We start from the raw sequence: 27,991 nt of genomic DNA on the forward strand, positions 1-27,991 counted from the left end.
AAGGGAGGCACCCGTGTCGGATCCGGTGTTGGGGTTGTCGGGACGCGCGTCCACCGTGTCCCCCTCCAACCCCATCCCCATCCCCGTCCCTGTCCCTGTCCCCAAGATACCACCCGTCTCCTCCCCGGTGTCTCTGAGAGGTAAGGCTAATCACAATTACTGTGTGATTCATTCATTAATTAACTAATGTACTTAATAGATAGATAGATAGATAGATAGATAGATAGATAGATAGATAGATAGATAGATAGATTATAGGACAGATGCATGATCATGATGAGCTCAAGGCCTGATTTCCGCTCGTCTGGGCATCGGGGTAAAGTCGGGATGCGCGCTCGCGTGTGCGTGTGCGCGCGTGTCGCTTACACTGATGCACGCGAGGGCCTCCGTAATAACCCCCCCACCCCCCAAAAAAAAAAACCCCCCATAAAAACAGTCAACCTGCGTGTAAATGTGGACGTGTGTGTGTATATTAGTTGTGATCCGCATCCACCATTTTGTTTTAAGATTAACGCGTCACGACCCATGACAAGCCGTCCGCGTGCCCGTGTGTCCGCGTGCCCGCCCGGGGAGACGCGCGAAGCGCAGTCGGGAAGACGCGCGCCGCGCACGCACGCGTCTTCCGACTGCGCTTCGCGTGGCCTGTTTATTCCTCCGTGTGTTTTTGTTTGTTTGTTTGTTTGTCTTGTTTTTGTCGGTGGTGGTGGTACACGACAGGCCGCAAAATCCGTCCCATTCAGCCGCACCCATAAATAAAGATAGGATGTCGATATACTGGGTATCGCCATACCCATGGTGTAGTATTATTATTATTATTATTATTATAATATTTAAATAATAATACTTATTATTCATTTGAATGTTTCATCTCTCTCTCTCTCTCTCTCTCTCTCTCCATCCTGTCAATCTTGTATCCTTTTTAGGATGTTGCGGTGGCGGTCTGGTTATATAACTGCAGGCGAAATGACACCACACACACACACACACACACACACACTTTTAAAAGGACTCGGTTTCATTCACTTTATTGATCCCGCTCCTGTTTATTCTCTCTAATTTAATAGCAGAAGCTTTTTCTCTTTTTTTTTTGGATGGAAATGGTGAACAATAGCACAGGAAGACTTTACCACAGGAATGACTGCAGCCAAGGCCGGTGGGTTTGTTGACATTGGACCTGCTCGCTTGTTTTCCTCTTAAAGCCGTCACTTGTTCTCGATAAAACGCTCATTTGTGTCGTCATAAACTATGGCGTGATGATGTCTGTGGCTTCTGCGATGCCGATCCCAATAAAGTCGGGCGACGCGGTCAGAATACATCACACCTGTCTAGGTGATGTCCAGGCGATGTCTAGGTGATGTTCAGGCGATGTCCAGGCGATGTTCAGGGAATGTCTAGGTGATGTTCAGGGAATGTCTAGGCGATGTCTAGGTGATGTTCAGGGAATGTCCAGGCGATGTCTAGGTGACGTTCAGGCGATGTCCAGGTGATGTCTAGGTGATGTTCAGGGAATGTCTAGGTGATGTCTAGGTGATGTTCAGGGAATGTCCAGGCGATGTCCATGCGATGTCTAGGTGACGTTCAGGCGATGTCTAGGTTTGCTGGAGAAAAGCGATGAGGATTTTGCATTCGTAACGAAGCATTGAAAGAAGAATCTGTCGTCCGAGGGAACGGATAGCGATGGAGTTTATGTGTGTCACACACCTGAACAGCACGACGATGCGATACCGCTGTTTATCACGATCCCGATAATTCGATTTGTACCGATACAATACCAAACGGTGCGTACCTTGTAGCACGGACCGTCCTTCCACATCGCAATACGATTTAATCGTTTATATCGTCGCGGCGCTTACGGACATCTCCGCATCACAGAACATTGTACACACAGGACGAGTGTCGCAATACTAATATTATGATACTGCTAATACTATACAAATAACGATTTTATTGCCATTATTCTACCTCCGTTTTAGTTTTACTGACTGTTTTGAAATAATCGGAACATTTTACATCTTTGATCTCAACTGGCCCCGCCTACCCAGCTATTCGTGTGTACCCAGTCTTTTGTTTTCTTCGCACTCATAATAAACAGGGATGAATTAAGCTTGTGTGTGTGTTCTGTGATGTCTGTGTGTGTGTGTGTGTGTGTGTGTGTGTGTATATATATATATATATATATATATATATATATATATATATATATATTCTGTACAGTATATCCATATTTATAAGGACCCCAGAAGACCGTGATCATTATATATAGACACTGAGTGATGATTCCCATTGGTACACGCTGTGTTTTTCGTCCTTAATGCGCTTTTATTTCCCGATCCTATCCATATGCATGGGGAAAACATTAGCATTGTATTGATGCATGCTGCCCCACTGTTCAGGGGGAGGGACAGGGTGAAAGGGGTGACTGGGGTAGTTGTCCCAGGCCTCAGCTGGGTGGCAGCCCAGGGGGTCCATTGACATGTAGAATAGTCATTTTTGATACAAAAAAAAAAGAAAAGAAAAGAAAACGTCAGGCCATAGCATTCTCTACAGCAGGGTGTGAATTGTGTGGGAGGGCTTTTCTTTTTTTGGTGAGAATAATATACTAAATAAAGAAAACAAACAAAAGGGTTTGTAATCATTTACTGAAATGCATTGAGTCATAATAGCTTTTATTTGGGAGTGTAAGAGAAAGATATCTGTTTTAATGTTTGAAATAGCTGTACGGATCGGTATTCAGTTTTAATCTTGAAGTGGGTGTGGCCTAAACCAGTATCAACCGGTGGGGTTGAGGGGGGTTGAATCGAATGTAAATGACAATTGTCTCATCTCTAAACCGTTTCTCAACCTCTGATAGATAAACAGATTGATAGATATGTGGTTGTTCCCTAAAAGGTTAGACACAATTGTATATAAGCCTCTGGTTGCTGTAGAATGAAATTTTCCCTTCACTTGAACTCTGAGACCCAAACCAGATCCAGCATGAGCATGTTCCTGTGCACAAAGCCATCTACATGGGGTGGAGTGGAAGATCTCCTGCTATAGAGATCCAATCCTATTGAACACTTTTGAAGTCTGTCTGTCTGTCTGTCTGTCTGTCTGTCTGTCTGTCTGTCTGTCTGTCTGTCTGTCTGTCTGTCTATCTATCTATCTATCTATCTATCTATCTATCTATCTATCTATCTATCTATCTATCTATCTATCCTTAATAAATTCATTTTATTATTAGTGTTATTTTTCAGAATATAAGCAGGCTTGTGGCCTTGTTTAAACTCACGCCACCCGGGCAGGTACTAAGGATACTGTAAATCGATCCCAGTGTTCATGTTTTTGGCTTTTGTTTGTTCTGCACGCTTTGTTTCTAATCGTTCTCAATTTGTTCTCACCTTTGGATTTGTTGGAAGCACATTTGCTGTTCAGTTCAGACTGATGTATTTGTATTCGGCTACATGTCTTGCATGTGGGAAAGAATGCAACACTGAGCACCAATGATGATGATAATAATAGTAGCCAATGTCTGACGTAATTTTACACTCGAATATCCTGTTTTCATTTTCTCGCACAGAGTCTGTCTGTCTGTCTGTCTGTCTGTCTGTCTGTCTGTCTGTCTGACTGTCTGTCTGACTGACTGTCTGTCTGACTGACTGACTGTCTGTCTGACTGTCTATGTAAATATGTGTATATGTGACATGAACATGGGGAGGTAAAATTGATGATTGTGTCGAACAAAGGTTAAGATGTTGAAGCCATAGACAGGAAGTGTTGACCTGTGAGGACTCGATGGTCATGGCATCGCTGATTCAGAGTCTGTCTTTGTTGTCTGTGTTTGACCCAGTCGGCTTTAATAAGGAGAGAGACCGACTGCTCTGAGGTCAGTGCTTTACTCTACACCGTGAACAGAGCGAGAGAGGAAGAGTGAGACGCGAGGAGACCGCCGGGGCCGGGGAGGGGCGGGAAACCCGCCTCGGCTCTTAACAATGACTTAATTTCTCATGCAAACGTCTCTGTGTGTGAGAGGGAGAACAGGGGGGAATGCTGGGCTGGGGAGGGGAGAATGATGTGTGTGTGTGTGTGTGTGTGTGTGTGTGTGCGTTAATTTTTTTTCTTTTTTCACTTCCTTCCAGGCTGAGTCACTCAGCGCCAGAGCACCCGAAGGGTCGCGTACGCAGGGGGAGCGAGACGCGGGGAGGGACGCGGTGAACAAGTGAGCGGACGCCGAAGCGTAGAGGACCGACCGAGAGAGAGAGAGAAAGGAAGCACGGTGGCAGGGGTGGGACGAGCGACCCTGAGAGAAGAGGACGAGCACTGGGCTCCCCCCTGACCCCTAAACCCACCGAGCTCGAGGTCATCATGAACGACCAGAACGTGGTGAAGGAGGGATGGCTGCAGAAGAGAGGTGAGAGAATATTAAAAAAAAGAAAGAGCGAGAGAGCTGAGGTATATTATCATCGAAAAATCAGTTCTGAGCCTGGAGTTTAAATGAACAAACTAAGTTTGATTAAAATGGTAAATACACAGCACCTGCCAAAAGTCTAGAAACACCTTGTCTTTTTGGTTTTTGAGACACAAACATGTTCTTTTCGTTTCTATGCAACAAACCTGGTAATGTAACCAATACATTTGGAGAACACGCTAACTCATTATATACATGTTGTTTAAATAGTGAAAGAAATCCTCAACCAACATGGCAACCCTTCCATAATTTAACTCCGTGCAATTCCGTCTGGACTGCGGCTCATTGGAACCGAATTCACCGTACGACAAGACGATGAGCCGAAGCGACCAATACATCCGAACTCTGTAAGAGTTATTTAGAGAGCAAACAGTCGTCTGGAGTGACGTCTTTCATAGAATCATCTGCTTAGTCACTGCACATCAATCCTATTAAACTGCTCTGGGATGAAGTGAATCACAAAAAGAAAATCTCCAACTAGTGACAAACATCTTGGGAATATTTTACAAGAGGCACAGCAAAATATTTCACATGAATGTTTGGAGAAACGAAGTTCAAATGCTGAGAATGTGTAAAGCTGTTCTTGAGGATTTTTCAATGAAAATAACGTGGATTATTTGGATATTTATAGATTTGTTTGTTCAAAGGAAATACAGTTATATACCGAGTTTGTTGCATAGAAAATGAAGGAACATGTTTCTTCTTCTTCTTTCGGCTTCTCCCCTTAGGGGTCGCCACAGCGGATCATCCGTCTCCATACCCCTCTGTCCTCTACATCTGCCTCTGTCACACCAACTACCTGCATGTTCTCCCTCACCACATCCATAAACCTCCTCCTTGGTCCTCCTCTTTTCCTCCTACCTGGTGGCTCCATCCTCAGCATACTCCTACCGATATACCCCATGTCCCTCCTCTGCACATGTCCAAACCATCTCAATCACAGCTCCCTCACCTTGTCCCCAAAACTTCCTACATGCGCTGTCCCTCTAATAAACTCATTTCTGATCCTGTCCATCCTCATCACTCCCAGCATCTTCAGCTCTGCTACCTCCAGCTCCACCTCCTGTCTCAACGCCACTGTCTCTAATCCATGTTTGTGTCTCTTAAAGAGCATAAAAGCTTGTTGCCAGGTGTTTCCACACTTTTGACACACTGTATACACTGTTACATTGAGTAAAATGGTGGTGTAGTGAACGAATTGACATTTGCGACACAGTTTTGTTTTCTTTTAACCTTTTGAGCAGTAAGAAACATCGCTCAACGTTGTGTAACTGTTTAGAGAAAACCAGAACACGCTTTGAATTTTTTGTTTTTTTGCGTTACACTAAAATAGCAAAAGAAATAGTAAGGCTACGTTAAGCAATGATATGAGCACCTCACAGCTACTGTTTAAGAGAATTTGATCTAATCTGGTTGGAATAAATAATGTAAAAGCACTCGTGGAAGAAACTAGATTTAAAACCATCCCAGTACAAAAAACAGGTTTTATTATTTACAATTTATAGACATTTATTAAATACATCTTCAAAGTTGTGTTTACAAATAAAATAGTAGTATTACATATTCAAATACCTTATAATACATATACATATGGGGAAGTGGTGACTTAGAGAGGCTCTGGCCCGCTGATCAGAAGGTTGGGGTTCAAGCCAAGCTGCTGCTCCTTGGGCCCTTGAGCAAGGCCCTTAACCATTAATATATATCAGGGTTTATATATGTATTAGTATTTTTAATTTGAACCCTTGTAATTGCTCTTTAGGTTGTAGTTTTTAGTTTTTTAGTATGTAGACTTCTTATCTAAATACTTTTCCAGAGATTGTCTTACTGAGGATTTGTCTTGTGTGATGTTTAATACCTACCCATCATCCATTTTTACACACGTGGAATGTTTCCGGATGATTTTCAGGCTGCAGTAATTTCCCTCGTGGATGTTTTATGTACTTGTATGTTTTTTCATATCTATGTATTTCCCTATGAGGGAAGGTGTGGGTGTGTGTTTGTGTGTTTACATACATTTTTGGACCTGATTCATTACTGGTGGCCTTTAGGGGATTTTCTTTTTTGTGTTTGTTCTTCCTCTGAGAGAGTACATGAAGTTTTGAAGGGCTCTGTGTGTGTGTGTGTGTGTGTGTGTGTGTGTGTGTGTGTGTGTGTGTGTGTGTGTGTGAGTGTGTGTGTGTGTGAGTGTGAGTGTGTGAGTGTGTGTGTGAGTGTGTGAGTGTGTGTGTGAGTGTGTGAGAGATCCTGACTCTTTTCCTCTTGGCTTTCCTTAGGGGAATACCTATAGAAGTGTGTGTGGTCATGTTTTGGTCTTTCTTCTACAAAAATAATTACTGGTGTGTGTGTGTGTGTGTGTGTGTGTGTGTGTGTGTGTGTGTGTGGGTATAGGACTTTCTGATCTCTAAAATAGTGTATATTTGTGTGTACTCGTGTCTTGCTTTGTTGGATTTGATTTTTTCTGTATAATTCGAGGTCATTTTTGTGCTTGTATCTGACTCTTTTGAAGTCGGTCTCATTCACAGAGATTAACGTTTACACTTACGGCATTTGGCAGACGCCTTTATCCAGACCGACTTACAATTATGTCATTTATACAACTGAGCAGTTGTGGTTTAAAGGCGCTGAGTAAAAGACAGGAGGTGGACCTGAAGGTGGCAGAGTTGGAGATGCTGTGACTTTCATTGGGACTGATGAGGATGGACACGATTAGAAATTAGTTTATTAAAGGAACCGTGCAGGCAGGACATTTTGAGATGGTTTGGACATGTGCAGGAGAGGAACATGGGGTATATGTGTAGAAGAATGCAGAGGATGGAGCTGCAAGGAAGGAGAAAAAGAGGAAGGCCATGGAGGAGGTTTATGGATGTGGTGAGAGAAAACATGCAGGTGGTTGGTTTGAAAGAGGCAGATGTGGGATTTGACCTCACGACTGTCCAATGAGAAGCACAACATCTTTAACCACTAAGCTACAACTTAGGACACTGACCTTTTCCAACCAATATGTAGTTCTTCTCAACTGTTAACACAAAGTTGTTGTGTAGGGCGTCTTTGGATCCTGTTGCAGGAAATGTTTTTCCCTTCACTTTAACTAAGAGACCAAACCTGTTATAGCATGACATACTCCTGTGCACAATCTGTTTTACATGGGCTGGAAGATGTGGAAGATCTCCTGCTGTAGAGCTGCGCCCAAGGCCTCCTCACTTCACCTACATCAGTACCTGACTTTACTAACATCTATGTGGCTGAAAGAATCTTCACAAATCTCCACAGAATCTAGTGGAACAGAAGAGTGGGGGTTATTATGAGGGCAAATAAGCACTAAATGTGGAATGGGATGTTTAGAAGAAGCTATCAATCTTATAGTCAGGTGTCCACAAACTTTTGTCCATACAGTGTATATGTCTCTAAAAAGTTTGACACGATCATATTTGCGATTGGATGACAACAGTGTCATTCCTGGAACCTTTTATCTAACATTTAACTAACACTCGGTTAGATGGAACTAAGTTAGCTAACTAGCTAAAGTTTAAGTAAAAATGTGTTCGTTCTTTTATAGCTTTGTTGTAGCTAGGCTAGTATTTAAAACTATCTTGGCGTGCGATTTTGCTTTCGAGAAACGTGGTAACCGAAAGCTCGCTTAGTCCATGTCAGTGATATTAATATTCAGGATGGCAGGAGGAAAATAGGGTGGAGTCAATTTGAATATCTATGCATATTCATGTGTTCTGGCTGTTTTTTAATGAAAGTAAACCAGTAGAGATGAACCGATGCCATTTTCATCTATTTTTTTAGACTTGCAGAAAGGGTTCTAAAAGGTTTTCTGAGGACACCAGCAGGAGGCTCTTGCTTTCTAAAGAGCTTCATGAGAACCCTCTCAGAAAAGGATGTTCTACAACCTCTGGAACCTTTAATATCTAAAAAAAAATACCAACAGAAAATCTCTTCACAAAGTGGAGATTCATATGTTTGCAATTTCTTTTTATAAATAAATATTTATGTATTCTACAAACATTTCCAGATCCTCAATTGCGTAAATGTGTTCTATCAGGAACCATGTGTGATATGTTGTACTTCATAATATAAAAGGATCCTTGGGTGTCTTTGAGGTTTCCTTTAAAGAGTAATCGAAGAACCTGTTCCGATGTCCCCCTCCCCCCCACCAAGAGTGTTTGTCTCAAGTGTATTAAACTTGTGCGTGAGTACTGACGAGTCCCATGTTCCTCTGTGTGTCCTTTTAGGAGAATATATAAAGAACTGGAGACCAAGATACTTCCTCCTGAAGACAGATGGCTCCTTCATCGGCTACAAGGAGAAGCCCCAGGATGCAGACTTTGCCTACCCACTCAATAATTTCTCTGTGGCCAGTGAGCTCTCTCTTCTTTCTTCAATCTTTTTGTGTGTCCTTTCAGTTAAAGTATTGGCACCCCAGAGAGTTCCAGGTATATACAGGTAGTACCAGAGTTAAGATTTATCGATCTTACGATGATGGTACAATAAAACGGTATGGCATCCGGTTCCGCCCTCCACTCACGACCCTGCGCTCGTCCACCCACTCGCTGCCACATAGATAGATAGATAGATATAGATATATATATATATATATATATATATATATATATATATATATATATATATATATATATATATATATATATATATATATACTGTAAAGTTGATAAATTATGGTAATGTAAACTGCTTTGTCTTGCTAAATTATGTATATAATATGATTCACCGATCAGGCACATTATAAGCGTGATTGAAGAACACTGATTATCTCTTCATCATGGCACCTTTTAGTGGGTGGATATATTTATTAGGCAGCAAGTGAACATTTGGTCCTCAATGTTGACGTGTTAGAAGCAGGAAAAATGGGCGAGCGTAAGGATTTTAACAAGTTTGACAAATTGTGACGTCTAGACGACTGGGTCAGAGCATCTCCAAAACTGCAGCTCTTGTGGGGCTCGTCTGCAGTGTCAGTCTCTATCAAAAGTGCTCCAAAGAAGGAACGTTCGAAGCGAAGGCCGCTCCGTGTGGTCCAATCCAACAGACGAGCTCCAGTTGTTCAAACTACTGAAGAAGTTCATGCCGTTAATGCTCAACGAGTCAGAACAGTTTTAGCAGCCAATGGGGAACATCACAATATTAACGCAAATTCATTTTAACAGCACTGGTTTTATTAACGCATGATTAATACCGCATGTGTTTCTGTTTGACCATTTTTATAAATTCTTTTTAAAATAAATACATTTAAAAAAGGCCGAAATCAAAACTTTTTGTCCTTTCTTTTCTCAGATTTAAAAAAAGAAAAAAAAATCGACCAAAATATAGTTTTTAACCACTAGACATTTGTTTTACTGATGCGCCAAGTCTCAAATCAGCACCAAAATTCACCATGGTGCACGCATCCGCCAATTAAAACCATCCGTGTAAAAACACAGCAAAAGTTCCATTTGGTGTCCTGATGATTTAAATTATTTAAAACACCATCATCACTTTAAAACATTTACAAGTATATTTTGACTTCATGTTCTATTTTAAGTTCGGTTTCACTAATAATAAACATACATTTGCTTAAAGCATCAATATTTGTCCATGTGCATGTTGATTAGTGTATTTAAAAACTTGAAAAGTTTGGGAGATTTCCAGCCATGATCATGAACGTCCAAAGGGATTTTTCTGTCTCTATAAATCCTGAAAACATTTTTTTGACCTGAGTCACAAGTACATTTTTGGAAAGTTGACCTTTTTGGGTTTGTTTGTTTTTTTTGCATTTGCTAGACATCACTGTTTAGGCTGGAGAGAATCCCGGCTCTTGAACGTTTACTTGGCGATTTAAGTTTTTGTCTTATGACTCAAAGTCTCACTAGCTCTCTTTTTTTTTATTTATTTTTTTCTCCCTGTGTCCTTTAGAGTGTCAGCTGATGAAGACGGAGAGGCCGAAGCCCAACACCTTCATCATCAGATGCTTGCAGTGGACCACTGTGATCGAGCGAACGTTTCACGTGGACACACCTGAGGAGAGGTGAGGGAGACTTCACACGTTTACCTACAACGCAATTTCCATCATATGGGCTCCAGATTCGGATGAGTTTCAATAAGTGTATGTCTGTTGCTATGGTGACAGGGACGAATGGGTGGAAGCCATACAGATGGTGGCAGATAAGCTGGCCAAGCAGGAAGAGGAAGGAATCCTGTGCAGCCCCACCACTCAGATCGAGATAGTCAACGAGGAGGAAATGGACACCTCCATCAGCCACCACAAACGAAAGGTATGAGAACACGGGATCTTCTTGTTCTGCTTGTGTAGATCCACAATGCAAAAAAATAAACCTTTATTTATTTTATTTTTTTCTCAGACAATGAACGACTTTGACTATCTGAAGCTGTTAGGCAAAGGCACATTCGGGAAGGTGATCCTGGTGAAAGAGAAGGCCAGTGGAACTTATTATGCAATGAAGATCTTGAAGAAGGAGGTCATAATTGCCAAGGTGAGGGGACACTTATGTGCATTTTGTCCAAAGTCTCGTCCACACTGTTTCCCCTCTACCCGGCGTGTCCAATCTTTTCCACAAAGGGCCAAAGTGGATGCAGGTTTTCATTTAAACCAATCAAGTCCACACCAAATTCTACCCGTTTAAATTTTTTTGTCTACCAGGTGTGGCCCTTGAGAGGTGGCCCTCAAAATCTGCAACCCAACCCCACCTTTGTGGAAAAGATTGGACACCCCTGGTGTAAGCAAACAGAAAAAGTCACAATAGGCCCTTTAAAAGTAAATAAATAAATACATAAATAAATAAAGACAGACAGACAGACAGACAGACAGACAGACAGACAGACAGACAGACAGACAGACAGACAGACGAGCTCCAGTTGTTCAAACTACTGAAGAAGTTCATGCCGTTAATGCTCAACGAGTCAGAACAGTTTTAGCAGCCAATGGGGAACATCACAATATTAACGCAAATTCATTTTAACAGCACTGGTTTTATTAACGCATGATTAATACCGCATGTGTTTCTGTTTGACCATTTTTATAAATTCTTTTTAAAATAAATACATTTAAAAAAGGCCGAAATCAAAACTTTTTGTCCTTTCTTTTCTCAGATTTAAAAAAAGAAAAAAAAATCGACCAAAATATAGTTTTTAACCACTAGACATTTGTTTTACTGATGCGCCAAGTCTCAAATCAGCACCAAAATTCACCATGGTGCACGCATCCGCCAATTAAAACCATCCGTGTAAAAACACAGCAAAAGTTCCATTTGGTGTCCTGATGATTTAAATTATTTAAAACACCATCATCACTTTAAAACATTTACAAGTATATTTTGACTTCATGTTCTATTTTAAGTTCGGTTTCACTAATAATAAACATACATTTGCTTAAAGCATCAATATTTGTCCATGTGCATGTTGATTAGTGTATTTAAAAACTTGAAAAGTTTGGGAGATTTCCAGCCATGATCATGAACGTCCAAAGGGATTTTTCTGTCTCTATAAATCCTGAAAACATTTTTTTGACCTGAGTCACAAGTACATTTTTGGAAAGTTGACCTTTTTGGGTTTGTTTGTTTTTTTTGCATTTGCTAGACATCACTGTTTAGGCTGGAGAGAATCCCGGCTCTTGAACGTTTACTTGGCGATTTAAGTTTTTGTCTTATGACTCAAAGTCTCACTAGCTCTCTTTTTTTTTATTTATTTTTTTCTCCCTGTGTCCTTTAGAGTGTCAGCTGATGAAGACGGAGAGGCCGAAGCCCAACACCTTCATCATCAGATGCTTGCAGTGGACCACTGTGATCGAGCGAACGTTTCACGTGGACACACCTGAGGAGAGGTGAGGGAGACTTCACACGTTTACCTACAACGCAATTTCCATCATATGGGCTCCAGATTCGGATGAGTTTCAATAAGTGTATGTCTGTTGCTATGGTGACAGGGACGAATGGGTGGAAGCCATACAGATGGTGGCAGATAAGCTGGCCAAGCAGGAAGAGGAAGGAATCCTGTGCAGCCCCACCACTCAGATCGAGATAGTCAACGAGGAGGAAATGGACACCTCCATCAGCCACCACAAACGAAAGGTATGAGAACACGGGATCTTCTTGTTCTGCTTGTGTAGATCCACAATGCAAAAAAATAAACCTTTATTTATTTTATTTTTTTCTCAGACAATGAACGACTTTGACTATCTGAAGCTGTTAGGCAAAGGCACATTCGGGAAGGTGATCCTGGTGAAAGAGAAGGCCAGTGGAACTTATTATGCAATGAAGATCTTGAAGAAGGAGGTCATAATTGCCAAGGTGAGGGGACACTTATGTGCATTTTGTCCAAAGTCTCGTCCACACTGTTTCCCCTCTACCCGGCGTGTCCAATCTTTTCCACAAAGGGCCAAAGTGGATGCAGGTTTTCATTTAAACCAATCAAGTCCACACCAAATTCTACCCGTTTAAATTTTTTTGTCTACCAGGTGTGGCCCTTGAGAGGTGGCCCTCAAAATCTGCAACCCAACCCCACCTTTGTGGAAAAGATTGGACACCCCTGGTGTAAGCAAACAGAAAAAGTCACAATAGGCCCTTTAAAAGTAAATAAATAAATACATAAATAAATAAAGACAGACAGACAGACAGACAGACAGACAGACAGACAGACAGACAGACAGACACTTTCCACACAATTTCCAGAAACTTTCTATGGGATATTTTGGTAAGGACATAATCCTCAGTCTCACACGCACACACACACAGTAATACCGGAAGAATGCAGTGACGTGCTGTTCCTAAAATGCTGCTTAAAGTTCATTAGTTTCAGTGTAGATTTATGTTCAACACTTATTTATGTTCAAAATGAAAATATTTGTAAAATTCAGTGGGTGCAGCTTATACAAGGGTGCGCTTTATAGTCCGGAAATTATGGTACTCGCCAAGATGGACATTTTCTGACATTATTTTGTGGGTAGGATTTGAGAAATGATGTGTGTTGTGTTATTCAGGAACGCACAGTGTCATGGAGGGGGCGTGGCCTCAGTGGCCCTGCAGTAAATGTTGGCGTGTGCAAGTGATTGATGAATGTGCACGTAGAAATTTAACTGTAGCTGCATTAAATCTGGTTGTTTTAATCGAAAAATTATCAGGCACGATTTTTTTTCAACTACATTGAAGTTCCCTGTTATAGGCCCACCTGCAATTTAGTAAATTCCCATGGAAAGTTTCCAATCTTGGAAATACCTGAAATATTAGCAACACGTCGGTCGTGTGATGACATTATTCAGGGACACATAATGACAAGCAGCAGCTTCTAATTCACCATTAACACCAAAGTATACGCAGATAAAACCAAGCAAGTTTTGATAACGGTATCATTTGTCCTGAAGCGTATCGGTAGTCTGGTCTTGACCCAATTAGGTACCGGTTCAAGAAATACAGGTTCTCGGGACCCATCTCTTGTCATCGCTGACCCTACGCTCTGACCCCAGTTTCCTGACAAGCTTGGATATGCGTTGTAATGTATATGTGTCTCTTTCTCTGTTCAGGATGAAGTGGCCCACACTCTGACTGAAAGCAGGGTATTAAAAAACACTAGGCATCCCTTTTTAACCGTAAGTGCGTCTGAAAACTCACTTATACTCCATGTATGGTGTAAAGTATTTGGTGAGAAGGTACCTGAAATCCTTTCTTATTTCCCAAAACAGTCCCTGAAGTACTCGTTTCAGACCAAGGATCGCCTGTGCTTCGTGATGGAGTACGTCAATGGCGGAGAGGTGAGGCGTTACGCTACGCTTCGCGCTGCTAGTTTCCTTTACTAAATTAACAGACAACCAAATGACGGCTAGTTTAGTAGCAAGCATGGCTTCTGGTGCTAGTCATTAGAGTTCAGTAGATAGCTAGCTGTGGTAGCTAGCTTGCTGTCAAAAGTTGCTGCTAGTCTACTATAGCAGAGCTACTAGGCTTTTTTAGATTTACACCTCCACAGACTTATTACGAAAAAGATCAGATGTTCCTCGTTTGTTTATTTATTGGTTTGTCTTCTGCAGCTGTTTTTTCATTTGTCGAGAGAACGAGTGTTTTCGGAGGACCGGACTCGCTTCTATGGCGCTGAGATCGTCTCTGCACTGGATTATTTGCACTCTGCTAAAATTGTTTACCGCGATCTGAAGGTAAAGCCCCGGCTTTCAGCTGTTTATTCTAACACGCTCTGTGTCACACACACACACACACACACACACACACACACACACACACACACACACACACACACATAAACCAAAGCATGTACACTGTATACATACATAATCCAAAATGATTTTATAATAATAATTTTATTTATATATATTACTATTCATAACATTTCTAACTATTTATATGAATATTAAATATCTATTTTAATAATAATTTGAAATGGGTTGCAATTATTTATATAAATGCAACAATTAACACTTCAAATTAAAGAATTTTATATATATAAATAAAGAATACAAAACTCAGCAAATGTATGTATGAATAAAAAAGAAATTTCATAATAAAAATAATTATTTGTATGAATGTTTACAAAAATTAAAACTATTCATTATATTTATTTGTGTTTAAAAAATTATTGTGTATATATAAAAACATAAAATGATTTTTTACAATATTTAAAAAACACATTTAATATATATATATATATATATATATATATATATTTATGAATGAAAAACTAATCGTATTATATTAATTGTCAATACAAAAATTAAGAACTAAAAAAAAAAGATTGCTATGTAGTTGTGAAAAAATAACAAATCATTAAAAAGTATAAATATAAAATAATTTTATATTTTAGAATTGATTCCTAAATTATTTATATAATAAAGATTTTTTTTCTTTTTTTTAATAATAAAATTATTTAAATGAAGATTAAAATAAAAAAAGATCAATTATATTGTTTATATAAATTTTGGAAAATAATAAATAATAATATGAATGAAAAATTAATTTATCGCGGTTTGAATCTCGCGGTCCCACTTAATCGTGATTTCCATTTGGAACATAACTATTTTGTTCTGTGAATGGTGCCGATTTTAGTAAGAAATGAGTAGCATCACAAGATACCTCCGCTTTTTTATTGGTTGTAGTGTCCTCTGATGGCAAAAATTGCTATTATATAATCGACTGCTATTTTATTGTGTTGTTATTTTTTCTTGTCTTTTGTTGTTTTTACTGGAAAGCGCCTTGTGCTGCTTTTGGCTGTTGTAAGGCGCTCTATAAATACATTTTGATTGATTGATTGATTGATTGAAAAAAGGGCAGACGTCACCAAATAGACAGATGTCACCAAATTTAGCCAAAAAAATTTCATAAAAATGCAGTGATGTGTATCTTTAACTCAGCCCCTTTTTTGATGTCATAGGACACTTCAACCAATAAACAAGCAGAGAAACTATGCTGCGGTGCTGCACTACACTACAGTACTCACTATAAATATGATATTTCTACGAATTTACACAAAATTCATTTTGCTATATTTTATATAAATATGTTACGCTATATATGTTTTCTGTGTGTTTAAAGAGTGTGGGAGGATGATTTATGGCTTAAACAATAAAAAGAAAAAATAATTTTTAGTGTGGCGTCCATTTATCACGCAAATTAGTTTTTTCCACAGTCAGTTTTGGCATGTAACTACTGCGATAGACGGGGGGGACGACGGTATAGGAATATTACTAATTATTTATTTATTATAAATTACAATGCAGCCAGAAAGAATTCACAGCGCTCTACTTTTTACACTTTTTATCTTAGTTTTATTCCAAAATGGATTCATTTCCTTATTTTCCGCAAAATTCTACAAACAATACTCCATAATAACAACGTGAAAGAAATTTGCTTGAAATCTTTATAATTATCTTTATTGGACATGATTTGGAACGACACACACATGTCTATATGAGGTCCCACAGTTAACAGTGCATGTCCAAGCACAAACCAAGCTTTGAAGTCCAAGGAATTGTCTGTAGACCTCCGAGACAGGAAACATTTCTGCAGCAGTGAAGGTCCCAATAAGCACAGGGGCCTCCATCATCAGTAAATGGAAGAAGTTTGAAATCACTGCCTGGCCAAACTAAGCAATTGGGGGAGAAGGAGAAGGGCCTAGGAACTAGATGGTCACTCTGAAAGAGGTCCAGCGTTTCTCTGTGGAGAGAGGAGAACCTTCCAGAAGAACAACCATTTCTGCACCAATCAGTCAAGGTAGAGTGGCCAGACAGAAGCCTTTCCTTAGTAAAAGGCACATGACAGCCTGTCTGGAGTTTGCCAAAAGGCACCTGAAGGACTCTCTGTCCAAGAGAAACAAAGATTGAACTCTTTGGCCTGAATGCTAAGCGTCACGTCTGGAGGAAACCAGGCACCGTTTATCACCTGGCCAATACCATCCCTACAGTGAAGCATGGTGGTGCCAGCATCATGCTGTGGGGATGTTTTTTAGCAGCTGGAACTGGAAGGCTGTGTCAGGATCGAGGGAAAGATGAGCATTCATCTTTCCTCGATCCTGACACAGTCTTAAAGTTCCTGCTGCTGAAAAACATCCCCACAGCACAGAGCAATGTACAGAGGGACAGAGCATGTTGGACGTTTTGGAGACAAGGTGAGGGAGGCGAGATTGAGATGGTTTGGACATGTGCAGAGAAGGGACATGAGTTATATTGGTAGGAGAATGCTGAGGATGGAGCCACCAGGAAGGAGGAAAAGAGGAAGACAAAGGAGGAGGTTTATGGATGTGGTGAGGGAAGACATGCAGGTAGTTGGTGTGACAGAGGCAGATGTAGAGGACAGGGGGGTATGTAAATGGTTGATTCGCTGTGGCGACCCCTAGTGGGAGAAGCCTAAAGAAGAAGTTGTTGTTTATAGAATTTTGAGGGAAATAATTATCAATTTTGGAATGAGGCTGTAACATCGAATGTGGGAAAAGTGAAGCTCTTTGAAAGTTTCTGGACGCACTGTATTTATAAAACTAATTATAAAAAAAAATACTTAAATAAATAACTCAAATAAAAATTCAAAACCCTTAAATAACCAGTCATTTTTACTTTATGTACTTCTTTAATTCATACAACTGTGTGTGTGTGTGTGTGTGTGTGTGTGTGTGTGTGTGTGTGTGTGTGTGTGTGTGTCTTTAGCTGGAGAACCTGATGCTGGATAAAGATGGCCACATTAAGATTACAGATTTCGGCTTGTGTAAAGAGGGCATCACCGACGCCGCCACCATGAAGACGTTCTGTGGAACTCCTGAGTATCTGGCACCTGAGGTAGTACGTTCCTCACATCCTATAGTCTCTCTCACTCTGGATCATACCATCCAGGGGTGACTTGGTGTACAGTCATCTTAGATCTTAGACTTGATCTGTATATCATAGAATTTACATCCCATAACTCTGTTGCATCTGGATACTGACTCTGAGTCTGCAAACGTCTTTCAGCCAATAGCCGAGCCAGATAACTGACTTGAGTTTCATTACTGACTCAAATCCCACAGCTGCCTCACGGCTCACACACACTTACATACACATCTATGTCTATATAATGTAAACTATAAAATTGTATTTAATCGATTTAATTTGTGCCAATTTAAATGATTGCTCAATTTAATCAATATAATAAAAGTGTAATAAGCATAGTATTGTCTCTGGATAAAATAAAAATTTTTAAAGCAGTAAATGTATTGCTAAGTGTAGCACATGAGACACACACACACACAGAGCTCGGCAGTGTAATGCGACGCTGTAAGTGCTTGGATGGATTAATGCTCAGGTGCTGGAGGCTTACGTGAGCGTGTTCAGAGCAGAGCGCACCCTAACCCTGTGAGTGATCTCTCGCTCTGTGCTCAGGTGCTGGAGGATAATGATTACGGGCGAGCGGTGGACTGGTGGGGCCTCGGCGTGGTCATGTACGAAATGATGTGTGGACGCCTTCCCTTTTATAATCAGGTGTGTTGGAGTGTGTGTCGCTGCTGTGGTCACTATTTGTGTGTTGCGTGGTGCGTTTATATGTGATAAACCTGCAGGATCTTATTCTTTTATTTTTGTCATGGCTTCAATATGTGTATTCTAATGTGTGTGTGTGTGTTTTGCTTCCAGGACCACGAGAAGCTGTTTGAACTAATTCTTATGGAAGAAATCAAATTTCCCAGAACCCTCTCTGCTGATGCCAAGTCTCTGCTCTCTGGCCTGCTCATCAAAGACCCTAACAAAAGGTGTGTGTGTGTTTGTGTATCGGTGTGTATGTATCTGCGTGTGTGTCTGTTTCAATGTATGCGTGTTTTCTGCTTGTTTCTGCATCTCTGTGTGTGTGGGTGTTCTTGTGTGTGCATCTCTGTGTGTTTATATGTTTCTGTGCGTGCATGGGCGTGATTGTGTGTGTGTGTGTGTGTGTGTGTGTGTGTGTGTGTGTGTGTGTGTGTGTGTGTACACCTGAGACAACATGAATTTTAAAATCTGGTTCTTGTGTAATTGATATAATATAATATATAAAAATGTGTGTGTGTGTGTGTGTGTGTGTGTGTGTGTGTGTGTGTGTGTGTGTGTGTGTGTACACCTGAGACAACATGAATTTTAAAATCTGGTTCTTGTGTAATTGATATAATATAATATATAAAAAATGTGTGTGTGTGTGTGTGTGTGTGTGTGTGTGTGTGTGTGTGTGTGTGTGTGTGTGTGTGTGTGTGTGTGTGTGTGTAGGCTGGGAGGAGGTCCAGACGATGCCAAGGAGATCATGAGACACAGTTTTTTCTCAACGCTGGACTGGCAGGATGTTTATGACAAAAAGGTACCCATGTGGAGCCATGTAATCACTCTGTTATTGTAGATGTTATACCACAATATATGGCCAAAAAGTCTCTAACACCTGATTCTAAAATTGGTATGTGCTCCTTTCTGAACATCCCATTCCACATTTAGTCTCCATTTGCTCTTATAATGAGCTCCACTCTTCAAGGAAGATGTTCCAATAGATTTTTGTGGAGATTTGTGAGAGATTTCATTCAGGGAAAAGGGTGTTTGTAAAGTACAGGGACTGATGGAGGTGAGGTGAGGAGACCCCTATAGCGGGAGATCCTCCACATTTTCCACCTCATAGACAGCATATCTTCATGGAGTGGGATCTGTGCACAGGCACATTGTCATGCCGGAACAGGATTGGGTCTCCTAGTTCAAGCAGAGGGGAAAATTCATTCTTCCACATATGGCTGGAAAATTCAGGCATATAGTGTATACAGGGAGTGCAGAATTATTAGGCAAGTTGTATTTTTGAGGATTAATTTTATTTGAGGATTTAATTTGAACAACAACCATGTTCTCAATGAACACAAAAAACTCATTAATATCAAAGCTGAATATTTTTGGAAGTAGTTTTTAGTTTTAGCTATTTTAGGGGATATCTGTGTGTGCAGGTGACTATTACTGTGCATAATTATTAGGCAACAACAAAAACAAATTCATACCCATTTCAATTATTTATTTTACCAGTGAAACCAATATAACATCTCAACATTCACAAATATACATTTCTGACATTCAAAACCAAACAAAAACAAATCAGTGACCAATATAGCCACCTTTCTTTGCAAGGACACTCAAAAGCCTGCCATCCATGGATTCTGTCAGTGTTTTGATCTGTTCACCATCAACATTGCGTGCAGCAGCAACCACAGCCTCCCAGACACTGTTCAGAGAGGTGTACTGTTTTCCTCCTTGTAAATCGCACATTTGATGATGGACCACAGGTTCTCAATGGGGTTCAGATCAGGTGAACAAGGAGGCCATATCATTAGATTTTCTTCTTTTATACCCTTTCTTGCCAGCCACGCTGTGGAGTACTTGGACGTGTGTGATGGAGCATTGTCCTGCATGAAAATCATGTTTTTCTTGAAGGATGCAGACTTCTTCCTGTACCACTGCTTGAAGAAGGTGTCTTCCAGAAACTGGCAGTAGGACTGGGAGTTCAGCTTGACTCCATCCTCAACCCGAAAAGGCCCCACAAGCTCATCTTTGATGATACCAGCCCAAACCAGTACTCCACCTCCACCTTGCTGGCGTCTGAGTCGGACTGGAGCTCTCTGCCCTTTACCAATCCAGCCACGGGCCCATCCATCTGGCCCATCAAGACTCACTCATTTCATCAGTCCATAAAACCTTAGAAAAATCAGTCTTGAGATATTTCTTGGCCCAGTCTTGACGTTTCAGCTTGTGTGTCTTGTTCAGTGGTGGTCGACTTTCTGCCTTTCTTACCTTGGCCATGTCTCTGAGTATTGCACACCTTGTGCTTTTGGGCACCCAGTGATGTTGCAGCTCTGAAATATGGCCAAACTGGTGGCAAGTGGCATCTTGGCAGCTGCACGCTTGACTTTTCTCAGTTCACGGGCAGTTATTTTGCGCCTTGGTTTTTCCACACGCTTCTTGCGACCCTGTCGACTATTTTGAATGAAACGCTTGATTGTTCGATGATCACGCTCAGAAGCTTGGCTATTTTAAGACTGCTGCATCCTCTGCAATATATCTCACTATTTTTGACTTTTCTGAGCCTGTCAAGTCCTTCTTTTGACCCATTTTGCCAAAGGAAAGGAAGTTGCCTAATAATTATGCACACCTGATATAGGGTGTTGATGTCATTAGACCACACCCCTTCTCATTACAGAGATGCACATCACCTAATATGCTTAATTGGTAGTAGGCTTTCCAGCCTATACAGCTTGGAGTAAGACAACATGCATAACGAGGATGATGTGGTCAAAATACTCATTTGCCTAATAATTCTGCACTCCCTGTATAAGGTATCGACATAATCGTCACAGCTCTATATTGATTTTCTCTCTCTCTCTCTCTCTCTCTCTCTCTCTCTCTCTCTTTTAGCTCATTCCTCCGTTCATGCCCCAGGTCACGTCGGAAACAGACACCAGGTATTTTGATGAGGAGTTCACAGCTCAGACCATCACCATCACCCCTCCGGAGAAGTGTAAGTGTGAAAACCCAGTCTGTGTTTTATCGTATTTTCTGCAAGATGCATATCCTTTGTTTTTACAGTAAATACTGCTTAATCTCAATACTCAATACGCCAGAGACTGAAACTGTACTATTCAGCAATACACATGCGTTCATGTAATACCAATTTAATCCTACAGTTTCTGTAAAAAGTGTGGAGTCTTCTATAGTTTTTGAGGGACACATGCCTGTTTCTTTGACCAAACAAATCTATAAATGTCCAGATGTTCCTCTTGATTTGCATTGAAAAATCCTCCCTTAGCATGAAGAACAGCTTCACACACTCTTAGCATCCGGACACTTCGTTTCTCCAAAACATTCAGCTGAAATATTTTGCTGTGTCTCTTGGAAAACTCTCCAAAGATGTTCTTCACTGGATGGAGATTTCTTTACGATCCACTTGATCCCAGAGCAGTTCAATAGGATTTAGGTGCAGTGACTGGGGAGATGTTTCCATGATAGATATCACTCTAAATAACTCTTACAGAGTTCGGGCGTATTCGTCGCTTCGGCTCATCGTCTTGTCGTACGGTGAATTCGGATCCAATGAGCCGCAGTCCAGACAGAATTGAATGGTGTTGAATTATGGAATGGTTGCCATGTTGATTCATTTCACAACACCTCCATGTTTGAGTTTGGGGGTGAGACACTGTGGTCACATCTTCTCTCCTGTTCTCAGTTTTTCTGTTAGAGACGAAAACGTCCTATTTGGACTCGTCAGAACTTTCTTGCACTCATTTACTGTCCAATTCTTGTGTGTTTTTATAACAAAAGGAACATGCATGTGTCAAAAACGCAGAAAAGACTTCCACACTTTTCAGAAATAAAAAATGAGCTAAATAGAATAGCCGTCATTTGTCACATATACATTACAGAACTGTGACATTCTTTTCTTCACATACCCCAGCAGGGGTCATACATGATACAGCGCCCCTGGAGCACAGACGGTTAAGGGCCTTGCTTAAGGGCCCAAGAGTGGCAGCTTGGCGATACCTTGGCTTGAACACTAGACCTTCACTCGATATCAATATCGATATCGAGTGACGCTGAAAACAAGTGTGGTTCAATGTTTCTCACAGGGTTTCTATATACCATAGACAGCAGGACGTGTCAAAGGATAAATAATCACGTGTACAATCGTTTATAAAAAGGTGTAAAAACAATTGTCGAGCGGGACTTTTTAAACTTCAAATACAATTTAAATACATTTTGCATAGATTTCTTTTATTAATGTAATTTAAATTATTTTTTATATATATATTTTATATATAAAAAAATTTCGGGGGGGTTTCATATTTATTACACGACAAAAATGCATTATACGTTAAACGCTTCATTATATTTTAACGTAGAAAAACCTTATATGAGGAATGTGACGAAAACTTTCAAACCCCTAACATTTCACATTTGTACGTATTCAAATCAAGGGAAAGAAATTATACTCATATGCCACCAACTTGGATACAAGTCTCTGTCCACTCCTGTTCCCATGGTAACAGTACGCTATGTGGTGTGCTATAATGAAGGTGGCATCATTCCTGGCATCCGTGGGTTTGAGAGCACGTAGCGTTTACACACAGGTTCTGTGCAGGTGTGGCAAAAATCGAGAATGCTGTACGCTAGGGCCAAAAGTATTTTTTTTTTTTTTTTTTTTAACCACAAACTTGGAGGTGGCAATTGTCTTTTGGATGCAGTAGCATGAAATGTTCCTTTGATTTGAATTAGGAGACACAAACCTGTTTCAGCATGATGGTCCTGTGCACAAGCTCCATGAAGATATTCCTTACATAGATTTGGAGTAGAAGATCTTCTGCTATAGGGGGTAAATGTGAATGCAGACTGCAGCCCAAATCTACACCAGTCTAAAAATCTAGTGGAACGTCTTCCAGAAGAGTGGAACTTATTATAAGAGCAAATGGAGACTAAATGAAGAAATAGGGGTTGATAAAAGGAGCACATACCGATCTGATGGTCAGGTGTCCACACATTTTTGGCTGTACAGTGTAGCGTGTTATCGTTTGCAAAAATGTGCTTCTTTCTTCATCGTATGTAAAGTTGAAAGTCCGATATTAAAATCGATGTGGTTTCTCACCTCTGCAGTCGACGAGGATGGAATGGACTCGGCCGACAGCGAAAGGAGACCTCATTTCCCACAATTCTCGTATTCAGCCAGCGGACGGGAGTGAAGCTCGCTGTAAACCCTGCGCCAGTGTTCTTTCATCCTGAGGCCATTCAAGGAAATTACGTAGCCATGCTAGGAAAAGTCTGCACTCTTTCCCTCTTCTCCTCGTCCTCCTCCTTTTCCTCCTCCTCCTCTTCTTCCTCCCTTTTGTTTTTTTCTTTCATTATTTAATGATTTGGGGAGGTTTTCCTTTCGTTCCATTCCTTGTTTGTTTGTTTGTTTGTTTTGTTTTTTTATTTTCAATGTTGGGAAAGGGGGTTTTGCACAGATGGGTTTGACCCCAACCTCGTCAACCCATGAAGGAAAAAAAAAAAAAGAAAAAAGAAAGTAAGTCTTGTACATTTTCAACATTGTTGTTGTTTACAGCAGATCAAGGTTTTTTGTTTTTGTTTTCGTTTTTGTTTGTTAGGTTAATTTTTTCAGTGCATTAAATTATTTCCACCAGTATTACCACTGACTTTGAGCTTCTAGAGTTTTTTGTTGTTTTTTTTTAATATGGTGTATGTGTGTATGGAAGAGCCGTTCTGGGGAACAAAACCAAAACTGTTGCCTTATGTGTGTGAAAGTCTGGATGGATGGATAGAAGGATGGATGAATTGACGAACGGAAGAATGGATGGTGTATAATTTGGATGGACAGATAATGGATGGACAGAGAGACAGGGTTCTTGGCTTGCGAAAAACTTCTCATGTTTTCCGTTTCTGCATCACACTGTACACCGTATTCCGCCTCTCACACAGTTTGTGACACCGCGGGGAAACGAGTACGAAAGAAAGACACTGCGGGTTTTTTTGTTTTTTTTTTTCTCCAGGTTTTGTTTTATTAAAATAAAGAGAGAGAATTCATTTACAATACGCAAAACTGCCAGTTAACCGTGAACCTCACTCAGGCGACGCCGAGCACAAACCACCCAAACCAGAGAGAGAGAGAGAGAGAGACACACAAACAAACAGACATGGAGACAAGAAGACTAACAGAGAGACAAACAGACAGAGAGAGACTGAGGGAGGCTGAGAAAGACAGACAGAGAAACTAATAGAGAGATAAAGACTGATGGAGACAGACAGAAAGACCAATAGAGACAAACCAAGCGAGACAGACAGGGAGACGGCAATAGACAGACAGGGAGAGACATAAATACGGAGAAAGACAGACAGGGAGATGGCAAGCGAGACCAATAGAGACAGAAAGACAGACGGACGAGTGTGATAGACAGATGGAGAGATACTGATAGACAGACCGAGAGAGACAGTCAGAGAGAGTGATAGACAGATGGAGAGAGACAGACTGAGATGGACAGATGGAGAGAGACTGCCAGATGTGAAAAGGTTTGGTGTGGTTTGGCTGTGAAACAGAACTCAGTTACAGTATAGACAGAAAGTCAGAGCGCTGATCTGGGAGCAGTTTTTTTTCCTCGTCTGGAGGATTCCACACACATACAGTTTATGCAAAAGTTTGCTCCAAAATAAATTGAAAACTGTGTAAATCAAGAGTCAGAAAGACACTAAGTATGTACTGTAAGGGCAAAGTCCACAGGGCAGTTAAGGCAGTGGAGATGTCTAAAGAGCAGTTAGGGCAGTGGAGGAGTCTAAAGGGTAGTTCGGGCAGGGAAGGAGTCAAAGGGCAGTGGAGGAGTCTAAAGGGTAGTTAGGGCAGTGGAGGATTTAAAGGGCAGTGGAGGAGTCTAAAGGGCAGTTAGGGCAGTGGAGGAGTCAAAGGATAGTGGAGAAGTCAAATGGCAGTGGAGGATTCTAAAGGGTAGTTAGGGCAGTGGAGGAGTCTAAAGGGCAGTGGAGGATTTTAAAGGGAAGTTAGGGCAGTGGAGGAGTCTAAAGGGCAGTGGAGGATTCTAAAGGGTAGTTAGGGCAGTGGAGGAGTCTAAAGGGCAGTGGAGGGTTCTAAAGGGTAGTTAGGGCAGTGGAGGAGTCTAAAGGGTAGTTAGGGCAGTGGAGGAGTCAAAGGGCAGTGGAGGATTCTAAAGGGTAGTTAGGGCAGTGGAGAAGTCTAAAGGGCAGTTAGGGCAGTGGAGGAGTCTAAAGGGTAGTTAGGGCAGTGGAGAAGTCTAAAGGGCAGTTAGGGCAGTGGAGGAGTCTAAAGGGTAGTTAGGGCAGTGGAGGAGTCTAAAGGGTAGTTAGGGCAGTGAAGGGGTCTAAAGGGCAGTGGAGGAGTCTAAAGGGCAGTTAGGGCAGTGGTGGGGTCTAAATCAGGCTCTGGGTAACAGAAGTTCAGGGCCACTCTTTGTTTCTCTGTTTTTCAAGGTGTACAAACTTTTGCATTCGACTGTACTGGACTATATCTCTGATATCAGGGGTAAAAAAAAAAAAAAAAAAAAAAAAACTGATCCCAAGATTGAACCTGCTCTGTTTATCAGAAGTTTTATAATCATTTACGATAGTATTTAATATGTAAAAACCAGAAGGGATACAAACAAGAATACAAACGGAAATAAATACATAAATATTATTTATAAATATTTACATGAATGAAAATAATATATAATGAGTTATAAAGAAGACGATATGAAACCCGGGTCATGGTTATCAAACCGTACTGGAGATCAGATGTCTGATACTCTGCGGAAACGTGTTGCCGTGCCGTATCGCGATATCAAAATGGTCTGGTGCGCGTACACACTCGGGAGCTGTATGTACAGAAACCTCACTACACGTCGTATTCTGTGGAAAAACCTTACACACACACACACACACACACACACACACAAATCCCACTACAACCACCAAAAGATTCTCTTTCCACAAATCTTACTTTCATTTGTTCTGTATTTGTTTTCGTAGCTGCTGAAAGTGACCTATGATGCCCTCCAGAAGTATTGGCACCTTTCAAGTGTGATTTTTTTTTGGAACACAGGCCAGTGGGGACGAGGAAGGGATTTTATACGTGTCCAACCGTGAATTTGTTCCCCGGGGACAGAGGGCGTGGCTAGGGTGGTGTTTTCTTGGTGACCAACTAGTGTTGCTGTGATTGACAGAAAATATAGAATCAAGGAAAAAGAGAAAGTAAGATGGCTCAGTTTCCTCTGTACACACACAGTTGGTGCATAGGTTTGTGGGTCACTTGTTTATTCGTTTTAGCTCCAAAATGAATGCAAAAATAAAAGTGGTACAGTCTAAAGAGCAGTTAGGACAGTGGTAGAATCTAAAGGGTGGCATTTAAAGGGCAGTATTGTCAGTGGTGATGTCTAAAGGGCAGTTAGAACAAGGATAGTGGCACCATCTAAAGGGTGGGTTATAATGGCCAGTAGTGGCATCTAAAGGGTGGCATATAAAGGGTAGTTAGGACAATTGTAGTGTCTAAAGGGTGGCATATAAAGGGCAGTTAGGGTCGTGGTGGCATCTAAAATGTGGTTAGAGCAGTTAAGGCATCTAAAGAGTGGCATGTAAGGGGCAGTTAGAGCATTAGTGGCATCTAAAGGGTGGGATATAACGGGCAGTTAGAGCCCCTCCTAACCTGAGTGCACAGTCAGTTTAGCCTTTTTGGTTCCATAGATTAGATCAATGGATAGATTTGACCATTTTATGAAAGGTGCCAATATTTTTGAATGATCTGGTCACCATGCATCAATCAAAATGCAGATATAACCTCTCACACACACACACACACACACACACACACACACACACACACCAATCTAATTAAATAGGACACTTCTCAATACAGATGCTCCCTAAGCCCAAATGTAATGGCACCCTGGTGTATCGGCGAACTACCTTCCACGTAAACTAAAGACTTTTGTCTTTTATGAAAATATTACACACACACACACACACACACACATATATACCGTACCTGACCTCGTCCAGCTCGTCCAATCCAAACAGTCGTGTATTCGAAACGAAGCATTTTTCCCCCACAGTAGACCCGTAGTGTTGTTAGAAGACAATACTCGGTAAATAAATAAAACACAGGGAAAGAAAATCGCTGCTGTAGATTGTGCTAATTAAGCCCCGCCTCTTTTATATCTGCCCCAGTGAAACATGGATACTGAAAATGTTTTTTTTTTTTCTTGATTCTGATTTTGCTAATAACGAAGCTACGTCAGGTTTTGTAAACGTTATGTTTTTGCGAGATGTTTCTCCCCTCCTGCGTGTATTATTGCACCGCGGTTCAACAGAGGTGTGTGTCGATTTTACAGAAGAAGCAAAAAGACATGTTATGGATTACGTTTGTTTGTTTTTTTCCTCTTTGATTCCACTTTATTGATAAAGTTGGTTTGTTTGTTTTTTGTTTGTTTGAAGGCCAAAGCGATGCTGCAGGTTGACAGTCGAGTTTCCTGCTTTATTGCTGTTTGGTGATATTTATTTTAAGTTATAATAAAACGACTGAAAAATGAATCTTG

The 27,991-nt window shown here is 40.8% G+C and overlaps 1 protein-coding gene across 4 annotated transcripts; it reads left to right on the forward strand.

Moving 5' to 3' along the window:
- On the forward strand, positions 1-27,986 carry akt3b (v-akt murine thymoma viral oncogene homolog 3b). Of its 4 annotated transcripts, XM_046837806.1 has the most exons (16): positions 626-795; positions 924-1,153; positions 4,119-4,390; positions 8,686-8,811; positions 10,361-10,472; positions 10,575-10,719; positions 10,807-10,938; positions 13,980-14,045; positions 14,139-14,207; positions 14,481-14,603; positions 17,598-17,726; positions 18,306-18,404; positions 18,555-18,670; positions 19,155-19,242; positions 21,324-21,426; positions 23,553-27,986. In XM_046837806.1, exons 3-16 carry the CDS (start codon positions 4,345-4,347, stop codon positions 23,636-23,638), a joined length of 1,440 nt encoding a protein of 479 aa, XP_046693762.1. In that variant the 5' UTR covers positions 626-795; positions 924-1,153; positions 4,119-4,344; the 3' UTR covers positions 23,639-27,986. The 4 variants fall into 4 exon arrangements, with proteins under 4 accessions (XP_046693761.1, XP_046693762.1, XP_046693763.1 ...); XM_046837805.1 differs by lacking the exons at positions 626-795; positions 924-1,153 and adding an exon at positions 1-140; XM_046837807.1 differs by lacking the exon at positions 924-1,153.
- The last annotated feature ends 5 nt before the right edge of the window (positions 27,987-27,991 follow it).

Source organism: Silurus meridionalis, chromosome 24 (genome assembly GCF_014805685.1).
Source record: "Silurus meridionalis isolate SWU-2019-XX chromosome 24, ASM1480568v1, whole genome shotgun sequence".
NCBI classification, from domain to species: domain Eukaryota; kingdom Metazoa; phylum Chordata; class Actinopteri; order Siluriformes; family Siluridae; genus Silurus; species Silurus meridionalis.